The sequence below is a fragment of the Lepidochelys kempii genome, chromosome 2 (genome assembly GCF_965140265.1).
Source record: "Lepidochelys kempii isolate rLepKem1 chromosome 2, rLepKem1.hap2, whole genome shotgun sequence".
NCBI classification, from domain to species: Eukaryota; Metazoa; Chordata; order Testudines; family Cheloniidae; genus Lepidochelys; species Lepidochelys kempii.
Window position 1 is genome coordinate 242,315,274 of NC_133257.1, and position 24,149 is coordinate 242,339,422.

General features: G+C 44.0%; 1 protein-coding gene across 14 annotated transcripts in view; it reads right to left on the reverse strand.

The window, feature by feature from the left end:
- The window catches only part of PARD3 (par-3 family cell polarity regulator), a 650,009-nt gene that overhangs the window by 355,750 nt on the left and 270,110 nt on the right, over positions 1 to 24,149 (reverse strand). For all 14 annotated transcript variants that reach the window (XR_012157609.1, XM_073334436.1, XM_073334432.1 and 11 more), the window contains one exon: positions 12,608 to 12,786. Coding sequence is in view for 13 of the 14 variants with exons in the window: in XM_073334436.1 (XP_073190537.1) it covers positions 12,608 to 12,786 (179 nt within the window). In the remaining variant the exon portion in view is untranslated. The remainder of the gene's footprint in view (positions 1 to 12,607; positions 12,787 to 24,149) is intronic.

Consider the following 24,149-nt stretch of genomic DNA (forward strand, 5'->3'; position numbering starts at 1 on the left):
CAGGTGACTAGGACAGAGCAGAACAGTGGCTCTGTCCTGACCGGTGCCAGTCACTCCGCCTGGAGTCCGATCTGGAGCAGAGTCTTAGGGACCGGCGGCGCTCGACGGATCCACAATGGCTTGGAGCTGTCAATCCACATCTCGCACCTGATGAGCAGGATCAGGAGTCTGAGCGGGACCGCTGCCAGGAAGTGCCCGCACATGGTGACGCCCTCCTAGGGAATCAGTGATGGTCCAAGGAATGGTACCATCAATCCCTTGACAGGTTCCTTGAGTGCTGGGACTAGTACTCCTGTTGGGGGGCACATGCCTCCAAAGGTCTGCACCCGGTGGCCAGTGAGCTGCGCCTCAAGCCTCTCTGCCTGTGTCCAAGGACCGAATACAGCTGTGCTTTGTCTGCCTATTGCGGTCAGATGCGTAGTGGCTACAGGAGGGCGAGCGCTGGCAGGATGGTGAGTGGAGACCGAAGAGGTCCGAACGCGAGTTTACCCCGTGACCGGCCTGCAAGGCTTCCAGCATGGACAGCATGCGGCACTTATGGAGGCCTCTGCCACTATCCGGGGTAGCTGGCAAGGACTGGGTTGGGCTACATCGCTCCCCCGAAGCTTGGGCCTGAGATACTGACGTGGGTGAAGAGTTTCCCAGTGTGGGACCTTGCTCACTCCCAGACTTATCCATTCCGTTGTGGGAGGTTGGAGACCTGCCTCGTCCCGCCTTCTTAGTCGGAGCCACGGATAGGGACCGGTGCCGGCTAGTGGATGGTCCCACCCACCGGGGCGCTGCGCACAGAGGTCACGATACTTGGTGCCGAGTCAGAGCGCTGTTCCGGTGCCGGGGTGAAGGCCGACTCCATAAGGAGCACTCTTAAATGAGTATCATGCTCCTTCTCAGTTCTTGGCTTGAAGGGCTTGCAAATTTTGCACTTCTCACTAATATGTCCTTTCCCCAAGCAACGCAGACAACTGTTATGTGACTCACTAATGGGCACGGGCCTCCTGCAGCGATCACAGGCCTTCAAGCCTGGGGATCGGGGCGTGCCCCTTCCTGAGGCAAAGTCTCATTCGGGACCTACAAAGTCTCTAACTAAAGCTAAGGGATTTATAAACACGAATAGAAAACTATATACAGTCCAATACAGACGATAACTAGTTCATACGAATGAGCAGCTACAGCACTAACTGAAGAAGCAACAGTTCCAGCACTGTCACTGGCAGCAAGGAACTGAGGGTGGGGGGAACTGGTGGCGCCCTATATACCGCAGCATGTGCACACCACTCCTGGGGCGCCGGAGCCGGTCCCCTATGGATACTGCTGAGGGAAAAACATCCGGCACTGGTGCATGTGGCAAGCACACACACCTAAGTTGAATGACAGGTTTCAGAGTAACAGCCGTGTTAGTCTGTATTCGCAAAAAGAAAAGGAGTACTTGTGGCACCTTAGAGACTAACCAATTTATTTGAGCATGAGCTTTCGTGAGCTACAGCTCACTTCATCGCTCACGAAAGCTCATGCTCAAATAAATTGGTTAGTCTCTAAGGTGCCACAAGTACTCCTTTTCTTTTTACCTAAGTTGAATGGACATGAAGGAGAAGGAGAAGAAGTTATTCACCTTGTGCAGTAACAATGGTTCTTCAAGATGTGTCCCCCTGTGGGTGCTCCACTGTAGGTGTGTCTGCGTCCCTGCGCTGCTCATTGGAGAGTTTTGGTCGTGGTCCGTCCGGCCCGTGCATGCGCTGCTCCTCGCCTACCACAAGGCTAACCAACATGTGCAAACATTACTTCCTCAGTTCCTTCTCCAATGCAAGACAATTACTAGAACTCTGAAGCAAAGCAGAGGAGGGTGGGTCATGGAGCACCATCGGGACACACATCTCAAAGAACCATCATTACTGCACGAGGTGAATAACTACTACTTTTTCTTCAAGTAGTGTTCCGATGTGTGCTCCACTGCAGGTGACTCCCGAGTAGGTTGACCAGATAACAAATGTGAAAAATCGGGATAGGTGAGGAGGGTAATAGGAGCCTATATAAGAAAAAGACCCAAAAATCGGGATATCTCGTCACCCTACTCCCGAGCAGGGCCCACTACTAGAGGCTGGGGTTTCAGATGCGAGTCTGTTATGGATGACAGCACAGTGGCACCAAATTTGGCATCTGCAGCTAAATCTCCCAGGATGGCATAGTGTTCTGCAAAGGTGTGTGCAGATGCCCAGGTAGCTGCTCTACAGATTTCCGATATAGGGATACCCTTGGAAAAGGTGAGGGAAGAGGAGGAAGTTCAATAACCTGGTTTATATGTAAAGCAGAAATCACCTTAGGAGTCAACCTCAGATGTTGCCAAAAAGTGACCCTTCACGGAAGAACAAAGGAAGGGGGAATACACTATCAGGGCCGCTATCTCCCCTATCCCTCTTACTGATGTAAGGGAAATAAGGAACTAGGGATGTAATTATCGATTTTAAAAGTTAACCACTTAAATGATTAAAATATCGTTCAACCAGTTAACCATTAACCAAGGTCCCTCTGGCGGGCCGGTGTGGAGCGGCAGAACCTGGGGTCCTTCTCGGGCTGGGGTCCTGCCAGAAGCAGAAGTAATGGGGGAAAGCTGGCTGTATTTCAAGGAATCCCTGTTGAGGTTACAGGGACAAACCATCCCGATGAGTCGAAAGAATAGTAAATATGGCAGGCGACCAGCTTGGCTTAATGGTGAAAGCCTAGCAGATCTTAAACATAAAAAAGAAGCTTACAAGAAGTGGAAGGTTGGACATATGACCAGGGAAGAGTATAAAAATATTGCTCAGGCATGTAGGAATGAAATCAGGAGGGCCAAATCGCACCTGGAGCTGCTGCTAGCAAGAGACGTCAAGAGTAACAAGAAGGGTTTCTTCAGGTATGTTGGCAACAAGAAGAAAGCCAAGGAAAGTATGGGCCCCTTACTGAATGAGGGAGGCAACCTAGTGACAGAGGATGTGGAAAAAGCTAATGTACTCAATGCTTTTTTTACCTCTGTCTTCACTAACAAGGTCAGCTCCCAGACTGCTGCGCTAGGCATCACAGCATGGGGAGTAGATGGCCAGCCCTCTGTGGAGAAAAAGGTGGTTAGGGACTATTTAGAAAAGCTGGATGTGCACAAGTCCATGGGGCCGGACGAGTTGCATCCGAGAGTGCTGAAGGAATTGGCGGCTGTGATTGCAGAGCCATTGGCCATTATCTTTGAAAACTTGTGGCGAACGGGGGAAGTCCCGGATGACTGGAAAAAGGCTAATGTAGTGCCAATCTTTAAAAAAGGGAAGAAGGAGGATCCTGGGAACTACAAGCCAGTCAGCCTCACCTCAGTCCCCGGAAAAATCATGGAGCAGGTCCTCAAAGAATCAATCCTGAAGCACTTACATGAGAGGAAAGTGATCAGGAACAGTCAGCATGGATTCACCAAGGGAAGGTCATGCCTGACTAATCTAATCGCCTTCTATGATGAGATTACTGGTTCTGTGGATGAAAGGAAAGCAGTGGATGTATTGTTTCTTGACTTTAGCAAAGCTTTTGACATGGTCTCCCACAGTATTCTTGTCAGCAAGTTAAAGAAGTATGGGCTACATGAATGCACTATAAGGTGGGTAGAAAGTTGGCTAGATTGTCGGGCTCAACGGGTAGTGAACAATGGCTCCATGTCTAGTTGGCAGCCGGTGTCAAGTGGAGTGCCCCAAGGGTCGGTCCTGGGGCCGGTTTTGTTCAATATCTTCCTAAATGATCTGGAGGATGGTGTGGATTGCACTCTCAGCAAATTTGCGGATGATACTAAACTGGGAGGAGTGGTAGATACGCTGGGGCAGGGATAGGATACAGAGGGACCTAGACAAATTGGAGGATTGGGCCAAAAGAAATCTGATGAGGTTCAAGAAGGATAAGTGCAGGGTCCTGCACTTAGGATGGAAGAACCCAATGCACCGCTACAGACTAGGGACCGAATGGCTAGGCAGCAGTTCTGCGGAAAAGGACCTACGGGTGACAATGGAAGAGAAACTGGATATGAGTCAGCAGTGTGCCCTTGTTGCCAAGAAGGCCAATGGCATTTTGGGACGTATAAGTAGGGGCATAGCGAGCAGATCGAGGGACGTGATCGTTCCCCTCTATTCGACATTGGTGAGGCCTCATCTGGAGTACTGTGTCCAGTTTTGGGCCCCACACTACAAGAAGGATGTGGATAAATTGGAGAGAGTCCAGCGAAGGGCAACAAAAATGATTAGGGGTCTGGAACACATGAGTTATGAGGAGAGGCTGAGGGAACTGAGATTGTTTAGTCTGCAGAAGAGAAGAATGAAGGGGGATTTGATAGCTGCTTTCAACTACCTGAGGGGTGGTTGCAGAGAGGATGGTTCTAGACTATTCTCAGTGGTAGAAGAGGACAGGACAAGGAGTAATGGTCTCAAGTTGCAGTGGGGGGGGGGGTTAGGTTGGATATTAGGAAAAACTTTTTCACTAGGAGGGTGGTGAAACACTGGAATGCGTTACCTGGGGAGGTGGTAGAATCTCCTTCCTTAGAAGTTTTTAAGGTCAGGCTTGACAAAGCCCTGGCTGGGATGATTTAATTGGGGATTGGTCCTGCTTTGAGCAGGGGGTTGGACTAGATGACCTCCTGAGGTCCCTTCCAAACCTGATATTCTATGATTCTATGAAAGGCATAGAAAACCCTTGTCCCTTGAGAGAAAGAAAGCATACCCCAGGGAGGGTTGGCAGATGCCAGCTCTAACGCAGTACACAGGCCATTTCTTGTTCTGGTAAGTAGCAAACAGATCTGTCTGTCTGTCTCCCCCATTACTGGAATACATTGTTTAGGACCATCAAACCTACTTCCCATTCGGGGCTGAATGAGAACATGTGACTGAGATAATCTGCTGTCATGTTGTGTATTCCTGGCAGACAGGCTGCAGATATTAAAGCCTTGTGGGAAATGCACTAGGTTCCATAACTTCAATGCTTCCATGCACAAGGAGCGGGATCTGGCACCTCCCTGATGGTTTACATAATACATGCAGGCCACATTGTCTCTCATGACCACTGTGTGTGGATCTGATCAGTGGGGGGGGAAGTGAACACAAGCGTTTCTGACTGCTCTGAGTTCGACCGGGTTGATGTGGAGGTGTATCTCAGATGACAACCATTTGCCCTGCACCGTGAGACCACTGAGATGTGCACCCCATCCTATGAGGGATGCATCGGTAATCAGGAGCAACACTGGGGGAAGCTGAACAAATGGGACTCCCACACATGCATTTACTGACTCTTTCCACTAGCTCAAGGATTGCTTGACCCCAATTGGTGGGCATCAATAATAATTCATCTATCCTGTTTCTGTGTGTATATTGCAATGATCGGGGCTTGAACTTTCTTCTGTAGGCTGGTTTATAGATCCCTAGGGATTGAAGAGTGGCCTGAGAATCCTTCAACATGTGAAGAGATGTGTCTGTCTTCTCAGCAAATAACTTTGTCCCTTCAAAAGGAAGGTCCTTCACCATGCTTTGAACTTCTTTACGGAAGCCAGACAAATGCAGCCAAGAAGCCCATCTAATAACAATGGCCGTTGAAATCGAGCATGCCATCATCTCAGCAGCATCTACTGCAGACTGGAGCAATGTTTTAGCCACCAATGACTATGGCCTTGGATTGCTCCTTGTGAGAATCAGGAAGTTGTTCAATAAAGTTTCTTGTAGTACAATGAGAAAGGCAGTGCACAGCTGGAGACACTGGCGAGTCCAGTGCTCTGGCTGAACTCAGTACCAGGGAACCCAGTAAATACTGAACTCAGTACCAGGGAACCTCAACACCAGGGAACTGAGTAGGGGGTGAATCCGGTGTATTGGATACCAAAAGATCCATCATGCACCTTCAATCCAATGGTGCAGATGGTGTTGGTTCTGGCAGTGGTTATTGGTGCCAAGAGGAATGCACAATGGAGTCAGAGATGCGGACTTGGCCATACGGTATGTCAGTGTCACGTACACCAGGGTCAGTGCAGATGCCAATGTCCGTACTGACAGAGCCTTCCCCTGGGTTGATCTTCTATGCCTTTCATGCCCCCTTGGTACCGGTACTACTTTGCCCACGCCTAACAGGTGTTTGGGAAGGCCAACATGTTCTGTCGGTTCAGTACCATGCATGCTCTGGGTCCCAGTTTTAGGCAGCTATGGTGCCAACAGTACTGATGATACTGACAGAGCCAGAGAAAGTTTTCAGCTCCATCAGGACATGCTATGGGGGCTCACAGACCATTTCTTAGAGATCTTGTGTGAGTGGCTTGTCACCCTGGGCTCACCTTCCTTTGAAGCAGAAGGTTGCAGGGAGAGTTCCTGCCAGGACTCCTGGGGTTGGAGGGCTGACTCCATGAGCAGGAGTTTGAGTTTTAACACTGTGTCTTACCTGGACCTGGGTTTCAGTTGCTGGCACCAACCACACTTTTGTGGATTGTACTTTTCTCCCTGGCAGTGAATGCACTGTGAGTGTCCATCAGTCACTGGGACAGATTCCCTGCAACTGAGGAACTTTATGAAGCCTGGGAAGCTGGGCATATCCCTGCCCTGGGGGGTCCCCCTGCATCGGGCAAAAAGCAAAAAAAAAAAGCAAAAGTTTGGCAAAAAGCAAACCCTATTTATTTTTTTGGCATAGCCATCAAAAAACAAACAAGGTAACAAAGAAAAATGCTTCAAGAGAAGCTAAAATTGACAAATCTAAAGGGAGTTAACAATCCGTGAACAGACAGCTCTAGCTCCATCGCTAAGCAGGAGCGGCTCAGAGGAACTGAGGAGGGATTGGCCGCACCAGCTGGCTAGCCTCCTGGCAAGCAAGGAACAATGCATGTGTGGGCGGAACAGACTGCTACTAAAATTCTCCAATCAGGAGCGCAGGGACACAGACACACCTACAGTGGAGCACCCATAGGGTAGGGTGACCAGGTGTTCAGTTTTTGACCGGAACACCCGGTCAAAAAGAGACCCTGATGGCTCCGGTCAACACCACCAACCGGGCCACTAAAAGTCCACCCAGCAGTGCTGCAGAGCTAAGGAAGGCTAGTCCCTACCTGTTCTGGCACCATGCTGCGACCGGAAGCAGCCAGCAGGTCCGGCTTCTAGATGGGGGGAGGAGGCCACAGGGCTCCGCATGCTGCCCCCACCCTGAAAACAGGCTCTGCACTCCCACTGGCCATGAACCGCAGCCAATGGGAACTGCAAGGGCCTGCGGGTGAGAGCAGCACACAAAGTCACCTGACGCACCTTCGCCTAGGAGACGGACCTGCTTGCTGCTTCCAGGGCGCAGCGCAGTCCGTGGTGCCCGGAAAGACAGGAAGTCTGCCTTAGCCCCCCGCTACACCATTGACTGGGAGCCACCGGAGGTAAGCCCACGCCCCAACCCCTGCCCAGCCCTAAGCCCCCCACAACCCAGAATCCCCTCCTGCACCCCAAACCCCTCATCCCCAGCCCCACCCCAGAGCCTGCACTCCCAGACTGAGTCCTAACCCCCCTGCACCCCAACCCCCTGACAACCCAGAGCCCCCTCCCATACCCCAAACCCCTCATCCCCAGCCCCAGCCCAGAACCCACACCCCCAGCCAGAGCTCGAACCCCTCCCGTACCCAAACTGCTTCCCACATTAACTACCTCCCTTCCCAGTTTACAAATGAGATTCCTAACCAAAAAGACAGCAAAGATTGCTTAATTTATTCATATAGATAGGCCATTCTTTCCTTCGGTGAGGCACATGAAGGTGACCACACTAAAAAAAACTGGCTGCTGACTAAATGGCAAATACAAATAGAAAAAAACTTGCACACCAAATAAACTCAGCTGTGTGTTTGCTGTTACTGATCCACCCCTGCAGATCATGCTACATGCAGTTTGCTTTGCTTTGGGTAGACGAATGTGAGAAAGAGAAAACGCAAGCAAGTCAATGCATTTTCATTTTTCCTTTTCACTGCTCCCTCTTGATCTCTATTTCTTCGAAGCACACATTTTCACTTTTTCGGGTTATGGCAGCAGTGTTGATCCTTAATGCAACGATATATAATTCTACTCCAGAAAATCACATTAGGGTAATGTCTTTAGAAACCAAATGTCCATGCCATACTTTTGTGTGAAGCAGATGAGGTTACCAGACAAACCTTGAGCATTTAAGTGACAAAGAATCAAAGCAGGTTTGATATTTAGTAATGCCACCTCATTCCTCACTGTCATAGAGGCACAAACAAAAATGTACCTGCTGAGCACACTAAGAAGAAAAGGGCTGAATTACCTTGTAATCAGCATTAGACATAAGATACTACACTCAGTGTTCATATAGTATGGTAATGTGTTTGGCACAGGCAGCCAAGATACAGCATCTGAGGGGGGTAAAAAACCTCTTGATAGTGTTTTGCATGATCTCAGCTCACATATTACTAAAGCTACACAACTCGTGGCTTGTGCCATGGGGCTAGGATAGTGGTTTATTATTTTTTAAGTTTGTGATTCAATGTGTAACAATTATTCACAAATCAAACTTTCATATGGTATTTTACTGTGGCAGAAAATGCACGTAAGATTATTATTTTATTTTTGTCAGGAGGACTAAAGAAACAAGTCAAAATTACAGTTTTCAAACCAATGACATGGGAAAATCTGGGAAGTATTTTTATTAACAACTTTCTTTTAATTTAATAACTTGAGGGAGTAAGACCTAAAGAACTAACTTGAGCCTTTAATTACTGGGAATGTAGATGTACCAAATATAAGAAAAAATATTCCAAAATTAATCAAAATAAGTTGGTGAAAGGAATACAGAGAAAGTTAGTGTGTGCAGGTATTGACAAATATGGACCCTATCCTGTAAACACTTATTCAGAAGAGTCGCTCTAATTACTTCAATAAGATTACTCACGGAGGTGGGGATTACTCATCTGAGTGTAGTTGCCAGCATTACAATCTATCTCCAGAAATAAATCTTCAAATAAATAGAAGCCCTGGGGTTCACCAGGCAGTGTATCTAAAGAGCCTCTCAACTGGGAACACTTTAAAACTAATATAGATTTCAGGCGGCTTTCCCCTATTGCCAAGACAAAGAACAGAAATCCACCAAAACTCTCCTTTTCCACCCCACTACAGTTTATTGTGACATCGCAATATTACATGGTGATGTTTCTTCATGTCAATGGAACATCGCTATAGCACACAGAATACAGAGAGGGAAGAATCCAAAAGGTTCAGTCTAGGTTTGCTTCCAAAGCATCCTAAAGTTCAAAGCTCATTCAAACCTATAAAGGTCTCCTGTCAGGGACCTGGATACCACCCCACCCCACCCCCACCCCCCATGACTCACTGCCTATAATTGTTTCCCGGGTACAAGAAAGAGCCTGGCTACCTGCTACCTCCAAGCCAGGCCTTTGGGGGTGCCTAAAAGCAGCTGTAAACCTGATTTTTCCCCACAGTCCTTGTGGAACATCTCATTCTTTTCCCCTTTCCCTCTTCCCAAGAAACCTACCACCCTTTACTTCTTACTGCCTGAAGGCTGTCTTCCCACATCCTGACTCCCTGTAGTCTTGTTGGGACAGTGGCAACCCCACTGCCTTCTCCCCTCTTCCATTCACCTTGGGAGCCTTACTGCTGTCTTGGTGTTCCAAATCCTGCCTATCCAGGAGGATGCAAACCCTACCCTGGAGTCCTCCCTATGCCCATGAGAAATAAACCTTTCCACCTGATATATGATGTTCCCTGCTGCCCTGGAAGTAGTCTTTCCTCCCAACTCTATGGAGTCTCCACTTATCAGACATTTCACCTCTTACCCACTCATATACTTAGAAGTATAACCTAAGTAGCTAACACCACTGTTTAGGATCAGTGGATGGGAGCTGTCATCTTCTCCTTGCTTTCCTCGCAACTCTACAGCAGAAGCACAGACACTGTAGGGAGCAGAGCAGCAAGCTGCAGCACAGGAATAGTAAGAAAGTATGTCACAGCAGTTGTAAGACAGCCAGAAGGTGGGACTGCAATGAAAACACTATCCAGTGCCAGTTGCCCATACAGGATAGATGGGTGTTACCTCTAATCCCATACACAAAGCAGAAAACTAAGAGCATTCTGACTACTTTTCTTGAATTGTACTTGCCGTACATATGCAATGAAACAGTTTGGAACAAGACAGTTCCATCTCCAGTCATTATCTGAATGGATAGAGAAGAAACCTTAATATTAAAAAGTGGTAGGTTCCTGTTGGCCAGACAGTCTAAGTATGTATGAAAATCTCTTCGGCAAGAAGTTTTACATGTTGCAAGAGCTCAGTATCAGTCCTCCAGAGCTATCTGATGACAAGGACGTCAAAACTGATACATTTGTACATTTTATATTGACACAAATGAAATAAACGTTTGTAGCAACAATTTTATAAAATTGGTAATGGACAGGAGATTCAGAAAAATACTTATCAGAAATTCTTAAGAGCCATAACTGGGATTCTCTGCAAAACGTGGACTAACATTTTTGGACTGGCAATAAGAGATATTTATGAATACACTAAAATAAAAATCTATTTACAAAAGAACAGCCATACTGGGTCAGACCAAAGGTCCATCTAGCCCAGGTCCATCTAGCCCAGTATCCTGTGTTCTGACAGTGGCTAATGCCAGGTGCCCCAGAGGGAATGAACAGAACAGCTTTAATGTAACTGCACTCAGAATGAGGTTAATGCACAAAATGTTTACATGAGCAGCTGACTATATTGTTTACTTTCAATTGTTTGCAACATCTTACTGCCAGAAACTAATACTCCGAGTGATCTGCTTCACTTGGAAGATTAATGCAGATGCTATGTAAGAAAAAGCATTTTAAAAGATACATTATCAATATCTGCTGTACTAACCTACACTAATTCTCTCCCATCTTCTTGATTTAATGCTCTCGTGTGTCCAGCTTCCCATCACTACATTAGATCAACTGAATTCCTTTCCACCTTGGTCACCATGTTTATTTCCAGTGATGCCACGCTTCAGTGCACTTCAAATATTTTCATGAAAATCAAGAGTAAGTACATGCTGAACAGCTAATGATGCACGGAGCCTGAAGTGGAAGCTTGGTTGCTCTTTAAATCCCTCCAAATGCTAGCTTGAGACACTCAGGGAGGCTCCTCTTCATGCTATGTATGGCCCTCTTTTCAATATCCATGTTTCTTGAGTAATGAGGTATAATCTCATTATCATTTCAGATAAATCAATGGAAAATGTTAGCATTTTGCATAGATAATTCTCTAACCCATTTTGTTCTTTTTATTAAAACATCAAAAACCAAATTTTTCAAAATGGTTTCTAATGTTGTGTTCACAATCAAGCACAGGTGCAAGTGACAAAAATTAGACATTTAACTATCAGATTTGACTTGCAGATCAAGTAGACATCTACATGCTATAATTTGCACACACAGTCAATTGCAGAACCAGACTGAGGCGCCTTTAAAAATTTGGCTCTAGACATTTATACTCACTGCATGATACTTCACTGTAGATCCTTTTTATAGACAGGATTTTTATTTTTAAATAGATGGAAGAATACCACAAGAGAAAGGAGAGTTCTTTTGCAAAAAACATATGTCTTTGTCAGAGGACATAGCCCCGACTCTGCTGCATTTCTGCTGTTTTATATAAGATTTAATCTAGTAATGTAGCATTTGAAATCTAGTGCTGTGATTAACCAAACCACCTATTTGAGAAAGAAAAAAATTTAAAATATCAGATTTCAGATGTTCTATCCTTTTCAATTTGTGCAGTATAGTCACAATAGTAACCAAAAATGTAACTTCTTATCTGGGTAATTAATTTCTATTAGAAATGTAAAGTTAGACAACATGAACATCTTCTTCACTGTCACAGGTAGGGGAGAGAAAAGATAACAGACGACTGTACAAAACAAAAAATAACTAATCTTTTTGGTTTAAAAAAAATAACTTGCGTGCAGAAACAAGATTCATGGTGGTTTCTTTAGTTACCAGTATAGCTCAAGTAGAGACAGTGAATTCTAAATGAAGTAGAAAAAAAAATACTGTGAACCTGACTGTTTCCACTTTAATTAAGTTATCCAGTGAATACAACAGTTGCAATTTCTTCTTTGTATTACTCCAGTAGTCATTCTGAAATTGAACACTCGAAATGTTTATTTGCTACAATAGAAAGATAAAATGAAACAGCTGGTTGGCATGCCTATCGTGCTCTGTGTTATCCTACAGAGATTCCGGAGGGCAACATCAGGATATAAGAGGAGATTGGTGAAAATCAGGCACATTGCAGAGGTGGCTCATTCAGAATTGAGGAAAACTGCTTGATAGCATTTAGGCCCTGCTTTACAGAAGCGCTGAGCACTCAAAGCTCCAAAGAAAATTATAGCAAACATCAAGCCATTAGTGAATATAAGTGACAATATCCTTAAGAACACAGCACATCCTACCATGAAAAGGGTTATTCTGGTGGCATTTCACGTCCACTGGATGAAGAGGATATAAAGGTTGAAACTAAGGGAAAGTAATAAAATTGTGTCCCTGGAACGAAGACATACTGCTCATATATCAGACACAACCTTACACACAGATAAACAAAAACGTACCTTTCTGTCATGACTACTGGGCATCCCAGGGGTGTTCTGCTTAAGGAAGCCTGCTGTTGTGGACCATCTTGTGGGGTTTTTTCGGGAAGGTTCTTCTGAAGAAAAATTAGTATCGCTTACAGAGGTCGAAAGGCCAATCAATGCGGGGTCACTGCTACGCCGTACATGAAGAGGCATATCTGAAGGAATAAAATAAACTAAATAAACAACAAGTAAACTGAATATTCTTCCACATACAAAAAAATATATTTTAAAACTCAGATAACTGGTTGTGACCAAAAGAAGTTTGCACAGACTGGCTAGTTTCTGACCTCAGGCAACTGCCTAGCGGACATGGGTCTATTTCTTGAAAACCACCACCAATTACTCCCTGCTTAGCAGTCTCTGAAGAGAAGACAAGGACTGAGTGGGTCCAAAGAGTGAAATATTTGAAGCTACTTTTTGGTTTTATAAGCACGATCGCAATATCTTAAGCACCTTTTACTTCAGAAGGGTTTTTTTTAATCAATTGACCAACCTGAGGCCTCAAAGAAACTACCTGCAGCTATTTAAAAATGTAATAGAAACCAACTACCCAGGAGATGAAGCCAGTTAGCCAGAAGCCACTACAAAATGCGGGAAGGGCTGCCTTGTCTGAGAGAAAAGCCCTGTTGAGAAGCCAGTCCCCTCCTCTTATCTGCTAGGAAAAGGGATGGGAGCTGGGGTTTCTACAAGGTGCTGACTCTTGGGAGCGCCACCTTTCAAATCAGTCACCAGCTAATAAATACCCAATACGTTTGAAGCCCCGCAGCCCCCCTCTCTCCACTGAAAAGGAGCAGACGCACGCACGCACACACACACTTCTCCTCTCCCTTCAAAGCCTCTTGGGTTAAGTGTCCTCTTTACTCTATCCCGCGCCCAATCTCCTGGCTGCTGCAACAGGGATATATCTGTTACCGTACCCTACTCCCCAGCCTTCCAGCTGCAGCGGTTGGCAGGCGGGATGAGGGAACTATTTCATTAGCAATAATTGAATGCAGCAGGTAGGAAGAACTGTAGGAAAGAAATCTTTATTATATATGCTAGGCAGTTGGCTTGCATTCCTGAACCCTTGGTGATCTCTCATACTAGGTCCCTCCTGAAAAATGATTTAATTTTTTCCAGATCCACTTATTATACTACAAGGAGTCTTCAGCATAAAATCATAGAATATCAGGGTTGGAAGGGACCCCTGAAGGTCATCTAGTCCAACCCCCTGCTCGAAGCAGGACCAATTCCCAGTTAAATCATCCCAGCCAGGGCTTTGTCAAGCCTGACCTTAAAAACCTCTAAGGAAGGAGATTCTACCACCTCCCTAGGTAACACATTCCAGTGTTTCACCACCCTCTTAGTGAAAATTTTTTTCCTAATATCCAATCTAAACCTCCCCCACTGCAACTTGAGACCATTACTCCTCGTTCTGTCATCTGCTACCATTGAGAACAGTCTAGAGCCATCCTCTTTGAAACCCCCTTTCAGGTAGTTGAAAGCAGCTATCAAATCCCCCCTCATTCTTCTCTTCTGCAGGCTAAACAATCCCAGCTCCCTCAGCCTCTCCTCATAAGTCATGTGTTCTAGACCCCTAATCATTTTTGTTGCCCTTCGCTGGACTCGCTCCAATTTATCCACATCCTTCTTGTAGTGTGGGGCCCAAAACTGGACACAGTACTCCAGATGAGGCCTCACCAATGTCGAATAGAGGGGAACGATCATGTCCCTCGATCTGCTCGCTATGCCCCTACTTATACATCCCAAAATGCCATTGGCCTTCTTGGCAACAAGGGCACACTGCTGACTCATATCCAGCTTCTCTTCCACTGTCACCCCTAGGTCCTTTTCTGCAGCACTGCTGCCTAGCCGTTCAGTCCCTAGTCTGTAGCGGTGCATTGGATTCTTCCGTCCTAAGTGCAGGACCCTGCACTTATCCTTATTGAACCTCATCAGATTTCTTTTGGCCCAATCCTCCAATTTGTCTAGGTCCTTCTGTATCCTATCCCTCCCCTCCAGCATATCTACCACTCCTCCCAGTTTAGTATCATCCGCAAATTTGCTGAGAGTGCAATCCACACCATCCTCCAGATCATTTATGAAGATATTGAACAAAACCGGCTCCAGGACCGACCCTTGGGGCACTCCACTTGATACCGGCTGCCAACTAGACATGGAGCCATTGATCACTACCCGTTGAGCCCGACAATCTAGCCAGCTTTCTACCCACCTTATAGTGCATTCATCCAGCCCATACTTCCTTAACTTGCTGACAAGAATACTGTGGGAGACCGTGTCAAAAGCTTTGCTAAAGTCAAGAAACAATATGATTCTATGATCATATGATATATGATCGGGTAACCCTATCTACCAACCCTCCTTTTTTCCCTCCTCCCCAAACAGCCCCCATTGCCTGCCTCTGGTGCCATTCGATGCTTTCCCATTTAACAATGGAGTGAGATGGACATGATTTTTGTCATCTGTAGTGTTGTTGTGGACCTGCCCTCAAAGAGACAAGTTTTTGAGCTACACAGAGCTCCTCCTCAGGTCTGGGAAAGGTACTCAGGCTATAACTACACTTACAAGCTCACAGCAGCACAGCTGTATTGATACAGCTGTGCCACTGTAAAAGCGCCCGTGTAGTTGCATTATGCTGATGGGAGAGAGCTCTCCCATCAACATTATAAAACCACCTTCCACGAGTGGCAGTAACCATGTTGGCAGAAGAGCGTCTCCCGCCGACATAGCACTGTGCACACGAGAGCTTATGCGAACAAAACGTATGTTGGTCGGGGTGTTTTTTTCACATGGTCTCAGAGTGTCACAGCGAAATACAAGGTGGAATACACAGTTTAACATAAGTAGTTAGCACACAGTCTAAGGGATCATTCAAGGTGCAGTGGACCATTAACACACTGTGGGTGAAACACTTTTCACCAAAAAAGGGAGTACTTGTGGCACCTCAGAGACTAACAAATTTATTTGAGCATAACCTTCGTGAGCTTCATTGGATGAAGTGAGCTGTAGCTCACGAAAGCTTATGCTCAAATAAATTTGTTAGTCTCTGAGGTGCCACAAGTACTCCTTTTCTTTTTGTGGATACAGACTAACACGGCTGCTACTCTGAAACTTTTCACCAAAAGCTCACTCTATATCTGACCTCTCAGTCCTCATCCTTAAAAGAAACCTGTACAACACTTTCATAAGACAAGTCTGGGAGCTTAAATTCATAACTTTGCTAGACACTAAAAATCAAAGACGCTACATTTATGGCTTATCTATAACACCAACTAACCATCTATAACCTATTAACCCCCCTTTTTGTCCTATGACTACAGGGGTGTTAATGGGCCACTTCACCTTGAATGTTCATCCTTGTATTTTGCTGTGACACTCTTGAGTTCCCAGACCTGAGGAAGAGCTCCATGTAGCTCAAAAGCTTGTCTCTCTCACCAACAGACGTTGGTCCAGTAATAGATACTACTGCACCCACCTTGTCTCGCTAATGATTTTTGCCAGTTTCTTTCTGTTTGCAGGGTTCTGAGTAAGAGAAATAATAACTGGCAAAAAAAAAAAACCCATGAGAACACTGAGCACTCACAGCAGCAGAATCAGTGGAGCAGCCTGAAGCACTACACTGACTTACATCTGGTCCGTATTCAGAAAGTGATCTTCAGAACTGTAGGGCTAGAACCATAACCAGCTTTTCCTTTGACAGGAAAGATTAGATTCTACAGAGGTTGACGGCATGTGTCCCACACACATTCAGCAGAAAAAAATCGAATAGCAGGAATTCAACAAGTGGATTTTCCAGGCTCTGCAATGTCATTTTATACGCTAGCACACAGAGGCCCTGATCAGCACTGAAATTCTGTTTTGGGTGGTGTTATAGCGTCACACAGACGGAGAGAATTCCTGCCCTCCAGAATTTATAGTGCAAGAATATTTGTTTAGCAACATGATTTCCTGTCTTTAAAAAGCATTCACTGTGAGTTGTACCCAACAGCAATTATCATATTTTGTAATGAGCACTACTGTGGAACATAGCAAAAAAGAAAAATCAATAAATATTTTTTCACTACCATTAGATTGGTTTGTTTCCTCTTTCAAAACCTTACAATTTTCTTACACTCCAAGATTTTCACAATAGTTTTACTTCAGCACAGATATAAATGTTTTCTGCTAATGATGTACAGTATTCAATAAAATCAAAACAGAAGTAAAGTAATTAGAGGCTTATTTCAAGAAGGATCAATTATATCCTACAGAACAGCATATACACACTGAAGTTACCTTACTTGTTTTAACTGATTTCTGAATATTAAATATGCATCTACTCCTTCAGCACACCATCTCAAATACAGTGTGTTTTCGTTTTCAACTTGCAATGGCTTTAAAAACTTTACTTCCAGCGGCTTACCAATGACTTAAGCATCAGATTTCCTCTAGATGGTAAGCATAATAAAAGAAACACTGTGGAATCCCAAGAGATCCGTATAACAAAGATGACACAGCTGTAGTCACAGGAATCACCACCACAAAGTGTAATGAAGTGACCACATTAACAAAGGTATCTAAGCTCTTGTCTTAGCTCTGAACATCATCTCTCATTTATTAGATTAGCCTGGTCAGGCAAGTGGTTCTGTGGTAAGAGTTGTGCCACTTAAGAAAAATGCCAATCTATATTTCAGTTCCAAACAGCAGTCACCAGAATATATTTCTCCAGGGTTAATCCTACTACATGCACCGATAACTTACAGCCATGTAACCACTTTGTTCACTTGCTATAAGCAATATTTGAGATTAGAAATCCAATAGATACTTGCTGGCATGCCGTCCCTCTTTTTTCATTTTCTCCCTACAAATTACTTTATATGATGATTTTTCAATGAACTGTTATAAGCAGAGTAAATTAAGCTGAATTTAAGCATGGAAAGAACATGAAATTCTACTCAAGACTACTTTTCTGAAAGAGATGGCAATTAACACTTTATTGCCTCTCTGCAGCAAAACATAATCACTTACACCTTGCTAAAGAGTGGTAGCTTTTCCACAAACAAGGAATCCCAAATATTAATGTGCATCAGAAAAAAATTAATGTAACGAGGACAGTATATAATACACTTAGTGACAAGCTTGCTGAAGGAGGCATTTTCAGTCATTTCTTAGACACTTTCCTAAAGGGCTGGGGAGAGGGGAGGAGAGAGGAAAGAGTCTTGTTTGCTAACGAGAAGATATTACTTGCTAAGTAACTACCGCTGACATGTACACAGCCAGCATGAGGTCTTTCCCAGATTGATTCCATGTTTAAACATAAAAGTGATAGGTGTTAATATCCAGACTCTGCCAAACAATGAATTATGAAACATAATTGCTTAAGCACATATTACAGGTATTTCCAGGTTACACATATGTAAGTTTTAACATTACACTTTTTGCATTCTTGGAACACAGGTGGCAAGCCAGTGTAGCTCTATCGCACACCCCTTGCTAAAACACAACTTTTCACCACAGCTATTCCAACAGATTAATCTCCACCACCCCATAATTACTGCAAGTTATAAGTATCATCTCCATCTACACTTTGCTGATATTGCAATTTCAAAAACTCCTCCTACCCAATTGTGATGGTCATAAAAAAAGAATATATTGACTGGATTTTCTATTAAAGTAGTGTTGGTTATAATTTTCTGGTTTACCTATTTTATAGATTTCAAAAGGATATACTCTGAAATATTAAAAGAAAAAAATTTAAAAAATGAGCTTCAATAATTAAACCACCAGATGAAGTGCGCATGGGACCAATGCAATGTCACTGATTCCAGGATGACAGCTGATAGCATTTGATGTCTGTGGTTTCTTTGAAGATTGGATAAAACAGCAATGAACTCTAATCACAAGGCTTCAAATTCTCTGTGGCACTAATGCACTGTAAATATTGATTCGCTTCTGTAGCTAAGGTGCCTTTTAAATAACCACTAGAAACGGTACGTCTAATAATGAATTACAGAAAGTTTTAAAAGTCAAAGAACTGGGTGGGGAGGGTGGGGAAATCAAATATAAAAAAAATCATGGAAAGGTGTCACTGAATCAGTGCTTCTGTCACATTTAAGGAGCTTATGTACTTAGACTACATTTTCAATGCCATCACTTTATGGTTAAGTTAGAAAACTATTATCTGGTAAGCTGGAACCACCCTGAGGGAGAGAAGGCCTCAATTCAGAGGCTGGGAATTATTGCTGACTGGGAAGTCGTTTAAAAAAAAAAAAAAAAAGCTATAAATTAGAAACCTTCGCCCTATACATTCTACTCTTTCTATATTAGGGACACAGAAGTACAACCCCTCCTTCCTGCCAGCAATTCCATTTTTATTATAAAAAGATTTCCATCTTTCCTGATCCTGAGCTGTAAGAAGTATGTTATTGAAGTGTGGCAGCTGGGTGCTAATGTGTTTAAGGATCTGGCAGATTTTGTCTGTGAGCCCAGAGTATCTAGTCCTGGGAGAATTATGTTAGTGCAAAAGAAGGATCTTCCGGTGCTGTAGAGCTGATGAACAGAGTTCCATACCACTTCATCCCTGCTGACAGCATAGATGGTACAGCTGGGGGGTGGGGGAAAGCACAGAAGTTAGGAGACCTCTGTCTTGTGAGGTTTCGGTCCGATGTTTCAGCCCTACAGAGTCATTCACAGCTGATGAGGCCCTGCATACAGTGAGCTTGAGATAGGGTAGTTCAGAATGAGAACATCTGGCTATTTTTACACCATTTTCCTGGCCCCAACTTGTGCTTTGTGCTCTTCACCCACAGCCAAGTATCTAGGACATGACAGATGAGATTCAAAGGAAACTACTGAACAACAGGTAAATGACCATGTGGACAAATATTGCAGTAACTTGATCAACAGTTGGAGACTATATTTGGTTAAGTATGACCATGTCTTAGTCAAATGGACTGTGTTTTGCCACCATAACTGGTGGGTGCACATAAGCACATATCTAAACTAATCAAGAGTTAAAAGCAGAGCTATTCATAATAACGGGTAGAGCCACAAGTAAAGACAGTTTCAACTCCCACAAGTAAAGACTTCAGACAATTAACCTTAACCGAAATCTATTTTATTTTTTAAAAGGTTTACATTAGTCTCAAGTTTTAAGTGTCAAAACTTCCTGGAACTGAAGTTTCAAATCCCAGCATGGACAATTCAGCTCTCTAGTCTTCCAAGTTAGATGCACTGAGTTTCATGCACTTCCTGAATCTCTACAGCGTTAGAAGTTTTTCAGCAGAGAAAACTAGGCTATTATTTATTTTTCAATCCTATGGAAATAGGAAGATGTTAATTTTTGAAGAATTTAAAGCCAGTTATAAACTGGACCTCAAGATAAGTTTTTTAAGGTCTTTACTCTCAGAAGAAGAAAAAACAGTGGGAAAATCAACTCATTGAGAACTGATCTACAAACTATTGGAACCTAATAAGGGCTAATGCTTATGAACACTCTTCTGGCGGATTAACAGAGAAGTACAATCAGAAGCTAGGTATCTAATTAAAGAAGAAAAATTATTAAAAATATCACTATGTTCCAGGAGCAAGAACAGCAACTCCACTGGACAAATTTATTTTAAAAGAAACTCAGCCCCCATTATCCAGCTGATTGCTGGAGAGGGAGTAGACAGGTCGAATTGTATAACCACACCAGCTGCAGGCTTTCTGGAAACTGAAAATAGCAGTGATTAACAAAATAATACAAGATGCACAAAGTTTGACCAAATATTTTGTAATTGGACTGACAATCAGAAGATAATTCTTTAGAACAGAACAAAATCTTCATGACCAAGTTGTTGCATGCAGTTAAGACACATCACCTGGTCCTTAAAAATTACACCAGACATTAAACAGTGGGTACTAACAGCTAACAGTTGTGACCATTTTAGTGAATGGAATTTAGGACCCATGGAAAAGAAAAGCAGAGACCAGATCTGGTCACTATTCTGAGCATTCTGTTGAAACTGAAGTGTAATCCACTTGCATTATACTGCAGCATTTAACTTTGTTTGACCTAAAGAAAGGGCAAGAAGCAGTGGGGAGGAGACGTTTGCTGATGCTTTGAGCTCCTCAATCTCCAGACCTAAGTTCGCCACAACCCACTTCTGAAGGTCCTGATGGGCCCTGAAGTCATCCTGCACAAGACGACTACTAGGTCCCATGACAGCCTTGTCCAAGGAGGAGGAGACACAACACCAGGTGAAACTCCCAGGAATTCCAGTATGGCCACTGCATTGCCCACTGGCCAGGTGTTGGCAGGGGGGCTGGTACCAACATCTGCTGGCACACAGGCTGAGTACTAGTGATGTGCTCTGGGCAGAGCCAAAGATTTTACTTTGGACTCTGAGGAGTCTTCTCTCAGGGACCACAGCCGGAGAGGCTCCAGCCTCAGCCACGCTGGCGGGCTGGATCAGCCCCAGCCACACCGAGGGGGGGGGAGGGTGTTGGGGGGCGCGTCCCTTTAATCAGTTAACAGTTTAAATGAAATATTTTAAATTGTTTAAAGGGTTAACTTTTTAAACAGTATTTAAATCCCTAGTGATGATTAGCACGTTCTTGCCCGACTCAACTGGGTTTGGGAGGGGGGGAATATAATGCCCTACAGAGTAAGAACCATACAGAGATCCAGAAAATGGGTATTTTATATGCTGAGCTCAAACCCTGTACCACTTTGAATCCAGGCTACAGATTTCTGTTTCACCCAGGGATTTCCCTACACACACCCCCCAAATTTCCCCAACACCCTCACCCCCAGTTTTGTGAACTAGTTACATGCAGTGTTGCCAATTTAGTGATAGTTTGGAAATTTGAATTGAAATTAAAACATTAATAAACATTTTAAACGCATATAAAGTGTATGATAAAATACGTGTATCTGAAAAAGTATAATAGAGCTGAAAAGTATGAACATAGACTAGCTTCTTTATACAGCTGTTGTTTTTATGATCACGTCAGTGCATTCATTTCGGTGATGCCGGCCAACCTAATAATTTCAAATTATGATTTGTAAGCAAAATCTAAATGAGCTCTCCCTGACAGCTAGTGATGAGCTGGGGGGAAAGGCTTCAGGACCAGATTGTATTTACCTTCACACCTAATTTACCTAGGTATCCAGCAAACAGAGCTGTGTTGCCCAAGTGATAGATTTTGGCTGGGGTACAAATCACTTGAATGCAGGGGAGGGGGGGGATATGAAATGTTGTTATTCATATTTTCTGAGTAAAGGGCAGTAGAACTGTACTTAGCCTGTGCTGATTGAGGGCATCAAGAAAGAGGGTAGGGATAGGTGTTTTGCTTGATGGTCTGCTGAGTCACAAGTATTATTTGACCTGCCCCTCTCCACTGTTTAAAGTCAGAGCTGATTAGGCTCCATAGATAGTCTTTTGCTCTGTTAAGTGACCACTACAGCTGAAATCACTGATAATCAGGTCTAAGTGCTTAGACCTACTGTGGACAGCATTTCTGTGGAAGAGACGGCCCAGTCTCATTAGCAGTGAGATTCCCCCACTGAGAGCTGAAATCACTGAGAGCTGGGTGGAACCTCAAGAGACCAACTCGCAGAGAACACAGTGGCAGGTGGCAGCAGAAGGTGGCAGCGCAGGACCATTGGCAACAGAGCGATGGAGTGAACGTGGCACAATGAACAACAGTGGCCAGAGCGCACAGTGAGCAGCTGGAGGAACGAGCAAGGTGCCTTCTTGCCCCCCACCTGGGAGGTGAACTCATGTGAAAGCACCTCTGAGCTCTGAGTCTCCACTGAGCAAGGACACCACCAGTGAGTGTTAATGAGGCTGTTTAGAATGCTGGAGACACAACACAGTTCATGCGAATAAACATGGCTGTGGCATCATACTTTCTATTTAAGAAAGAGATACCACACACTACAAACTGGAGGCCAATGTTAAGTGCATTGTCACTTGTTCATCCTGAAGTTGAACACTGGTTCCGAACAAGACCAGCAAATGCTCACTATCTTTCTGCAAGAAACTCAACTGACTGGCTAGAAGCATGTGGTGGCAACAGTGAAAGACTCAACAGTTGAAAAAGTGAAGAACTCTCTTACCACATTCAAAAAATTAGCACACATGGCTGATGAATGCACCGATGCAAATGGACATCAAGTATTAAGTCATTGTGTACGTTATCTTGATGTCAGTGGTAGGCCAGTAGATGCGTTTCTAGATGTTCAAGTTATAGAAGACACATCAGCTGCATCTGTAACAACCCATATTTTAGAAGAGTTAAATGCTTGTCAATTGGACCCCAAACAGATGGCTGCTTGTGCATCTGATGGAGCTGCAGACTTCTTTGGAAGACATGGTGGAGTACAAGCTTTGCTCAGAGAAAAGTGAAGCCCTAATCTCTTCTATACGCACTGCAGAGGCCATCTACTCCAACTAGAGCTAGTATGAGCTGCAGACTCTTCAAAAGACATTTAAAAAGCTATAAATTTAATGTCTTCATTATATTCTTTTTCAGCAAGAGACCAAAAAGACTGAATATCTTGGAAAATATAGAAGATACATCGGGACTGAAGTTCAAATTAGTCCAACCTGGGAAAACCCTCTGGCTTTCTCATGAGCGATCCTTGGCTGTTGTCTTAAAATTACTCCAGCCGTTATTACTGGCTTTGGAAAGTATCCACCAAGATGGGATGGATCTAAGTAATGAGGCTGGTGGATTACTTTTGCTACTACGTTCAGAAAAGACTATTGCCATTTTCTCTCTTGTAAGTCTACTGTTGAAACCACTTGGGTCATTAAACAATGCCATCCAGGCATCTGCTACAATAGTAATAGATTTTTGTCCAGCAATAGAAGCTGCATTTGGATCAGAGAGCTATCCATTGAAAAAGTACTGGAAGAAGCAAAGACTTCAGTCCAGAAGTTGACTAATGAGGGCTTATATTGAATCCTTTAGTGAAGAGGACAAGAAGTGTTTGTAAAGACAACTGAAAAAGTACACAGACTTGATTATTAAAAATCTACAACAGCGACTTCTAGATTCTACTCAACCTCTTCATACCTTTTACAGATCCCTGTCCTATAAAAGACTGACAGTTGAGTAGAGTGAGGCACTACCAGCAATGGGCTGCCATGTGCTCAGGACAGAACAGAGAATTTGAACACAGAGTGGAATATCATACAATGAATGAATGAAGATTTGATTTCAATTTCTTTTTTATCATCACTAGTGGCTCGGCCCAATCTTTATCCTATGTTCCTGGGATGAAAGAAGTTGGAATTCGTCTCTTGCTACTCCCACTCACAACAGCTACAGTTGAGCGTTCTTTTTCATCATTGAATAGAATTTTGTGTTCTGAAAGAAGTTGCCTTCTGCCTGATCATGTGAATGAACTAATGAGCGTCTTTTCAGTTAACCTGTTTGAGCATGACATAACTGGTTTGCGATGTCCTTAGCATCATTTGAAACATACTACTAGCCTGTTGATCAGGAGTATTAAACACACAATTTAAGGAGGTTATGTAATTGACCA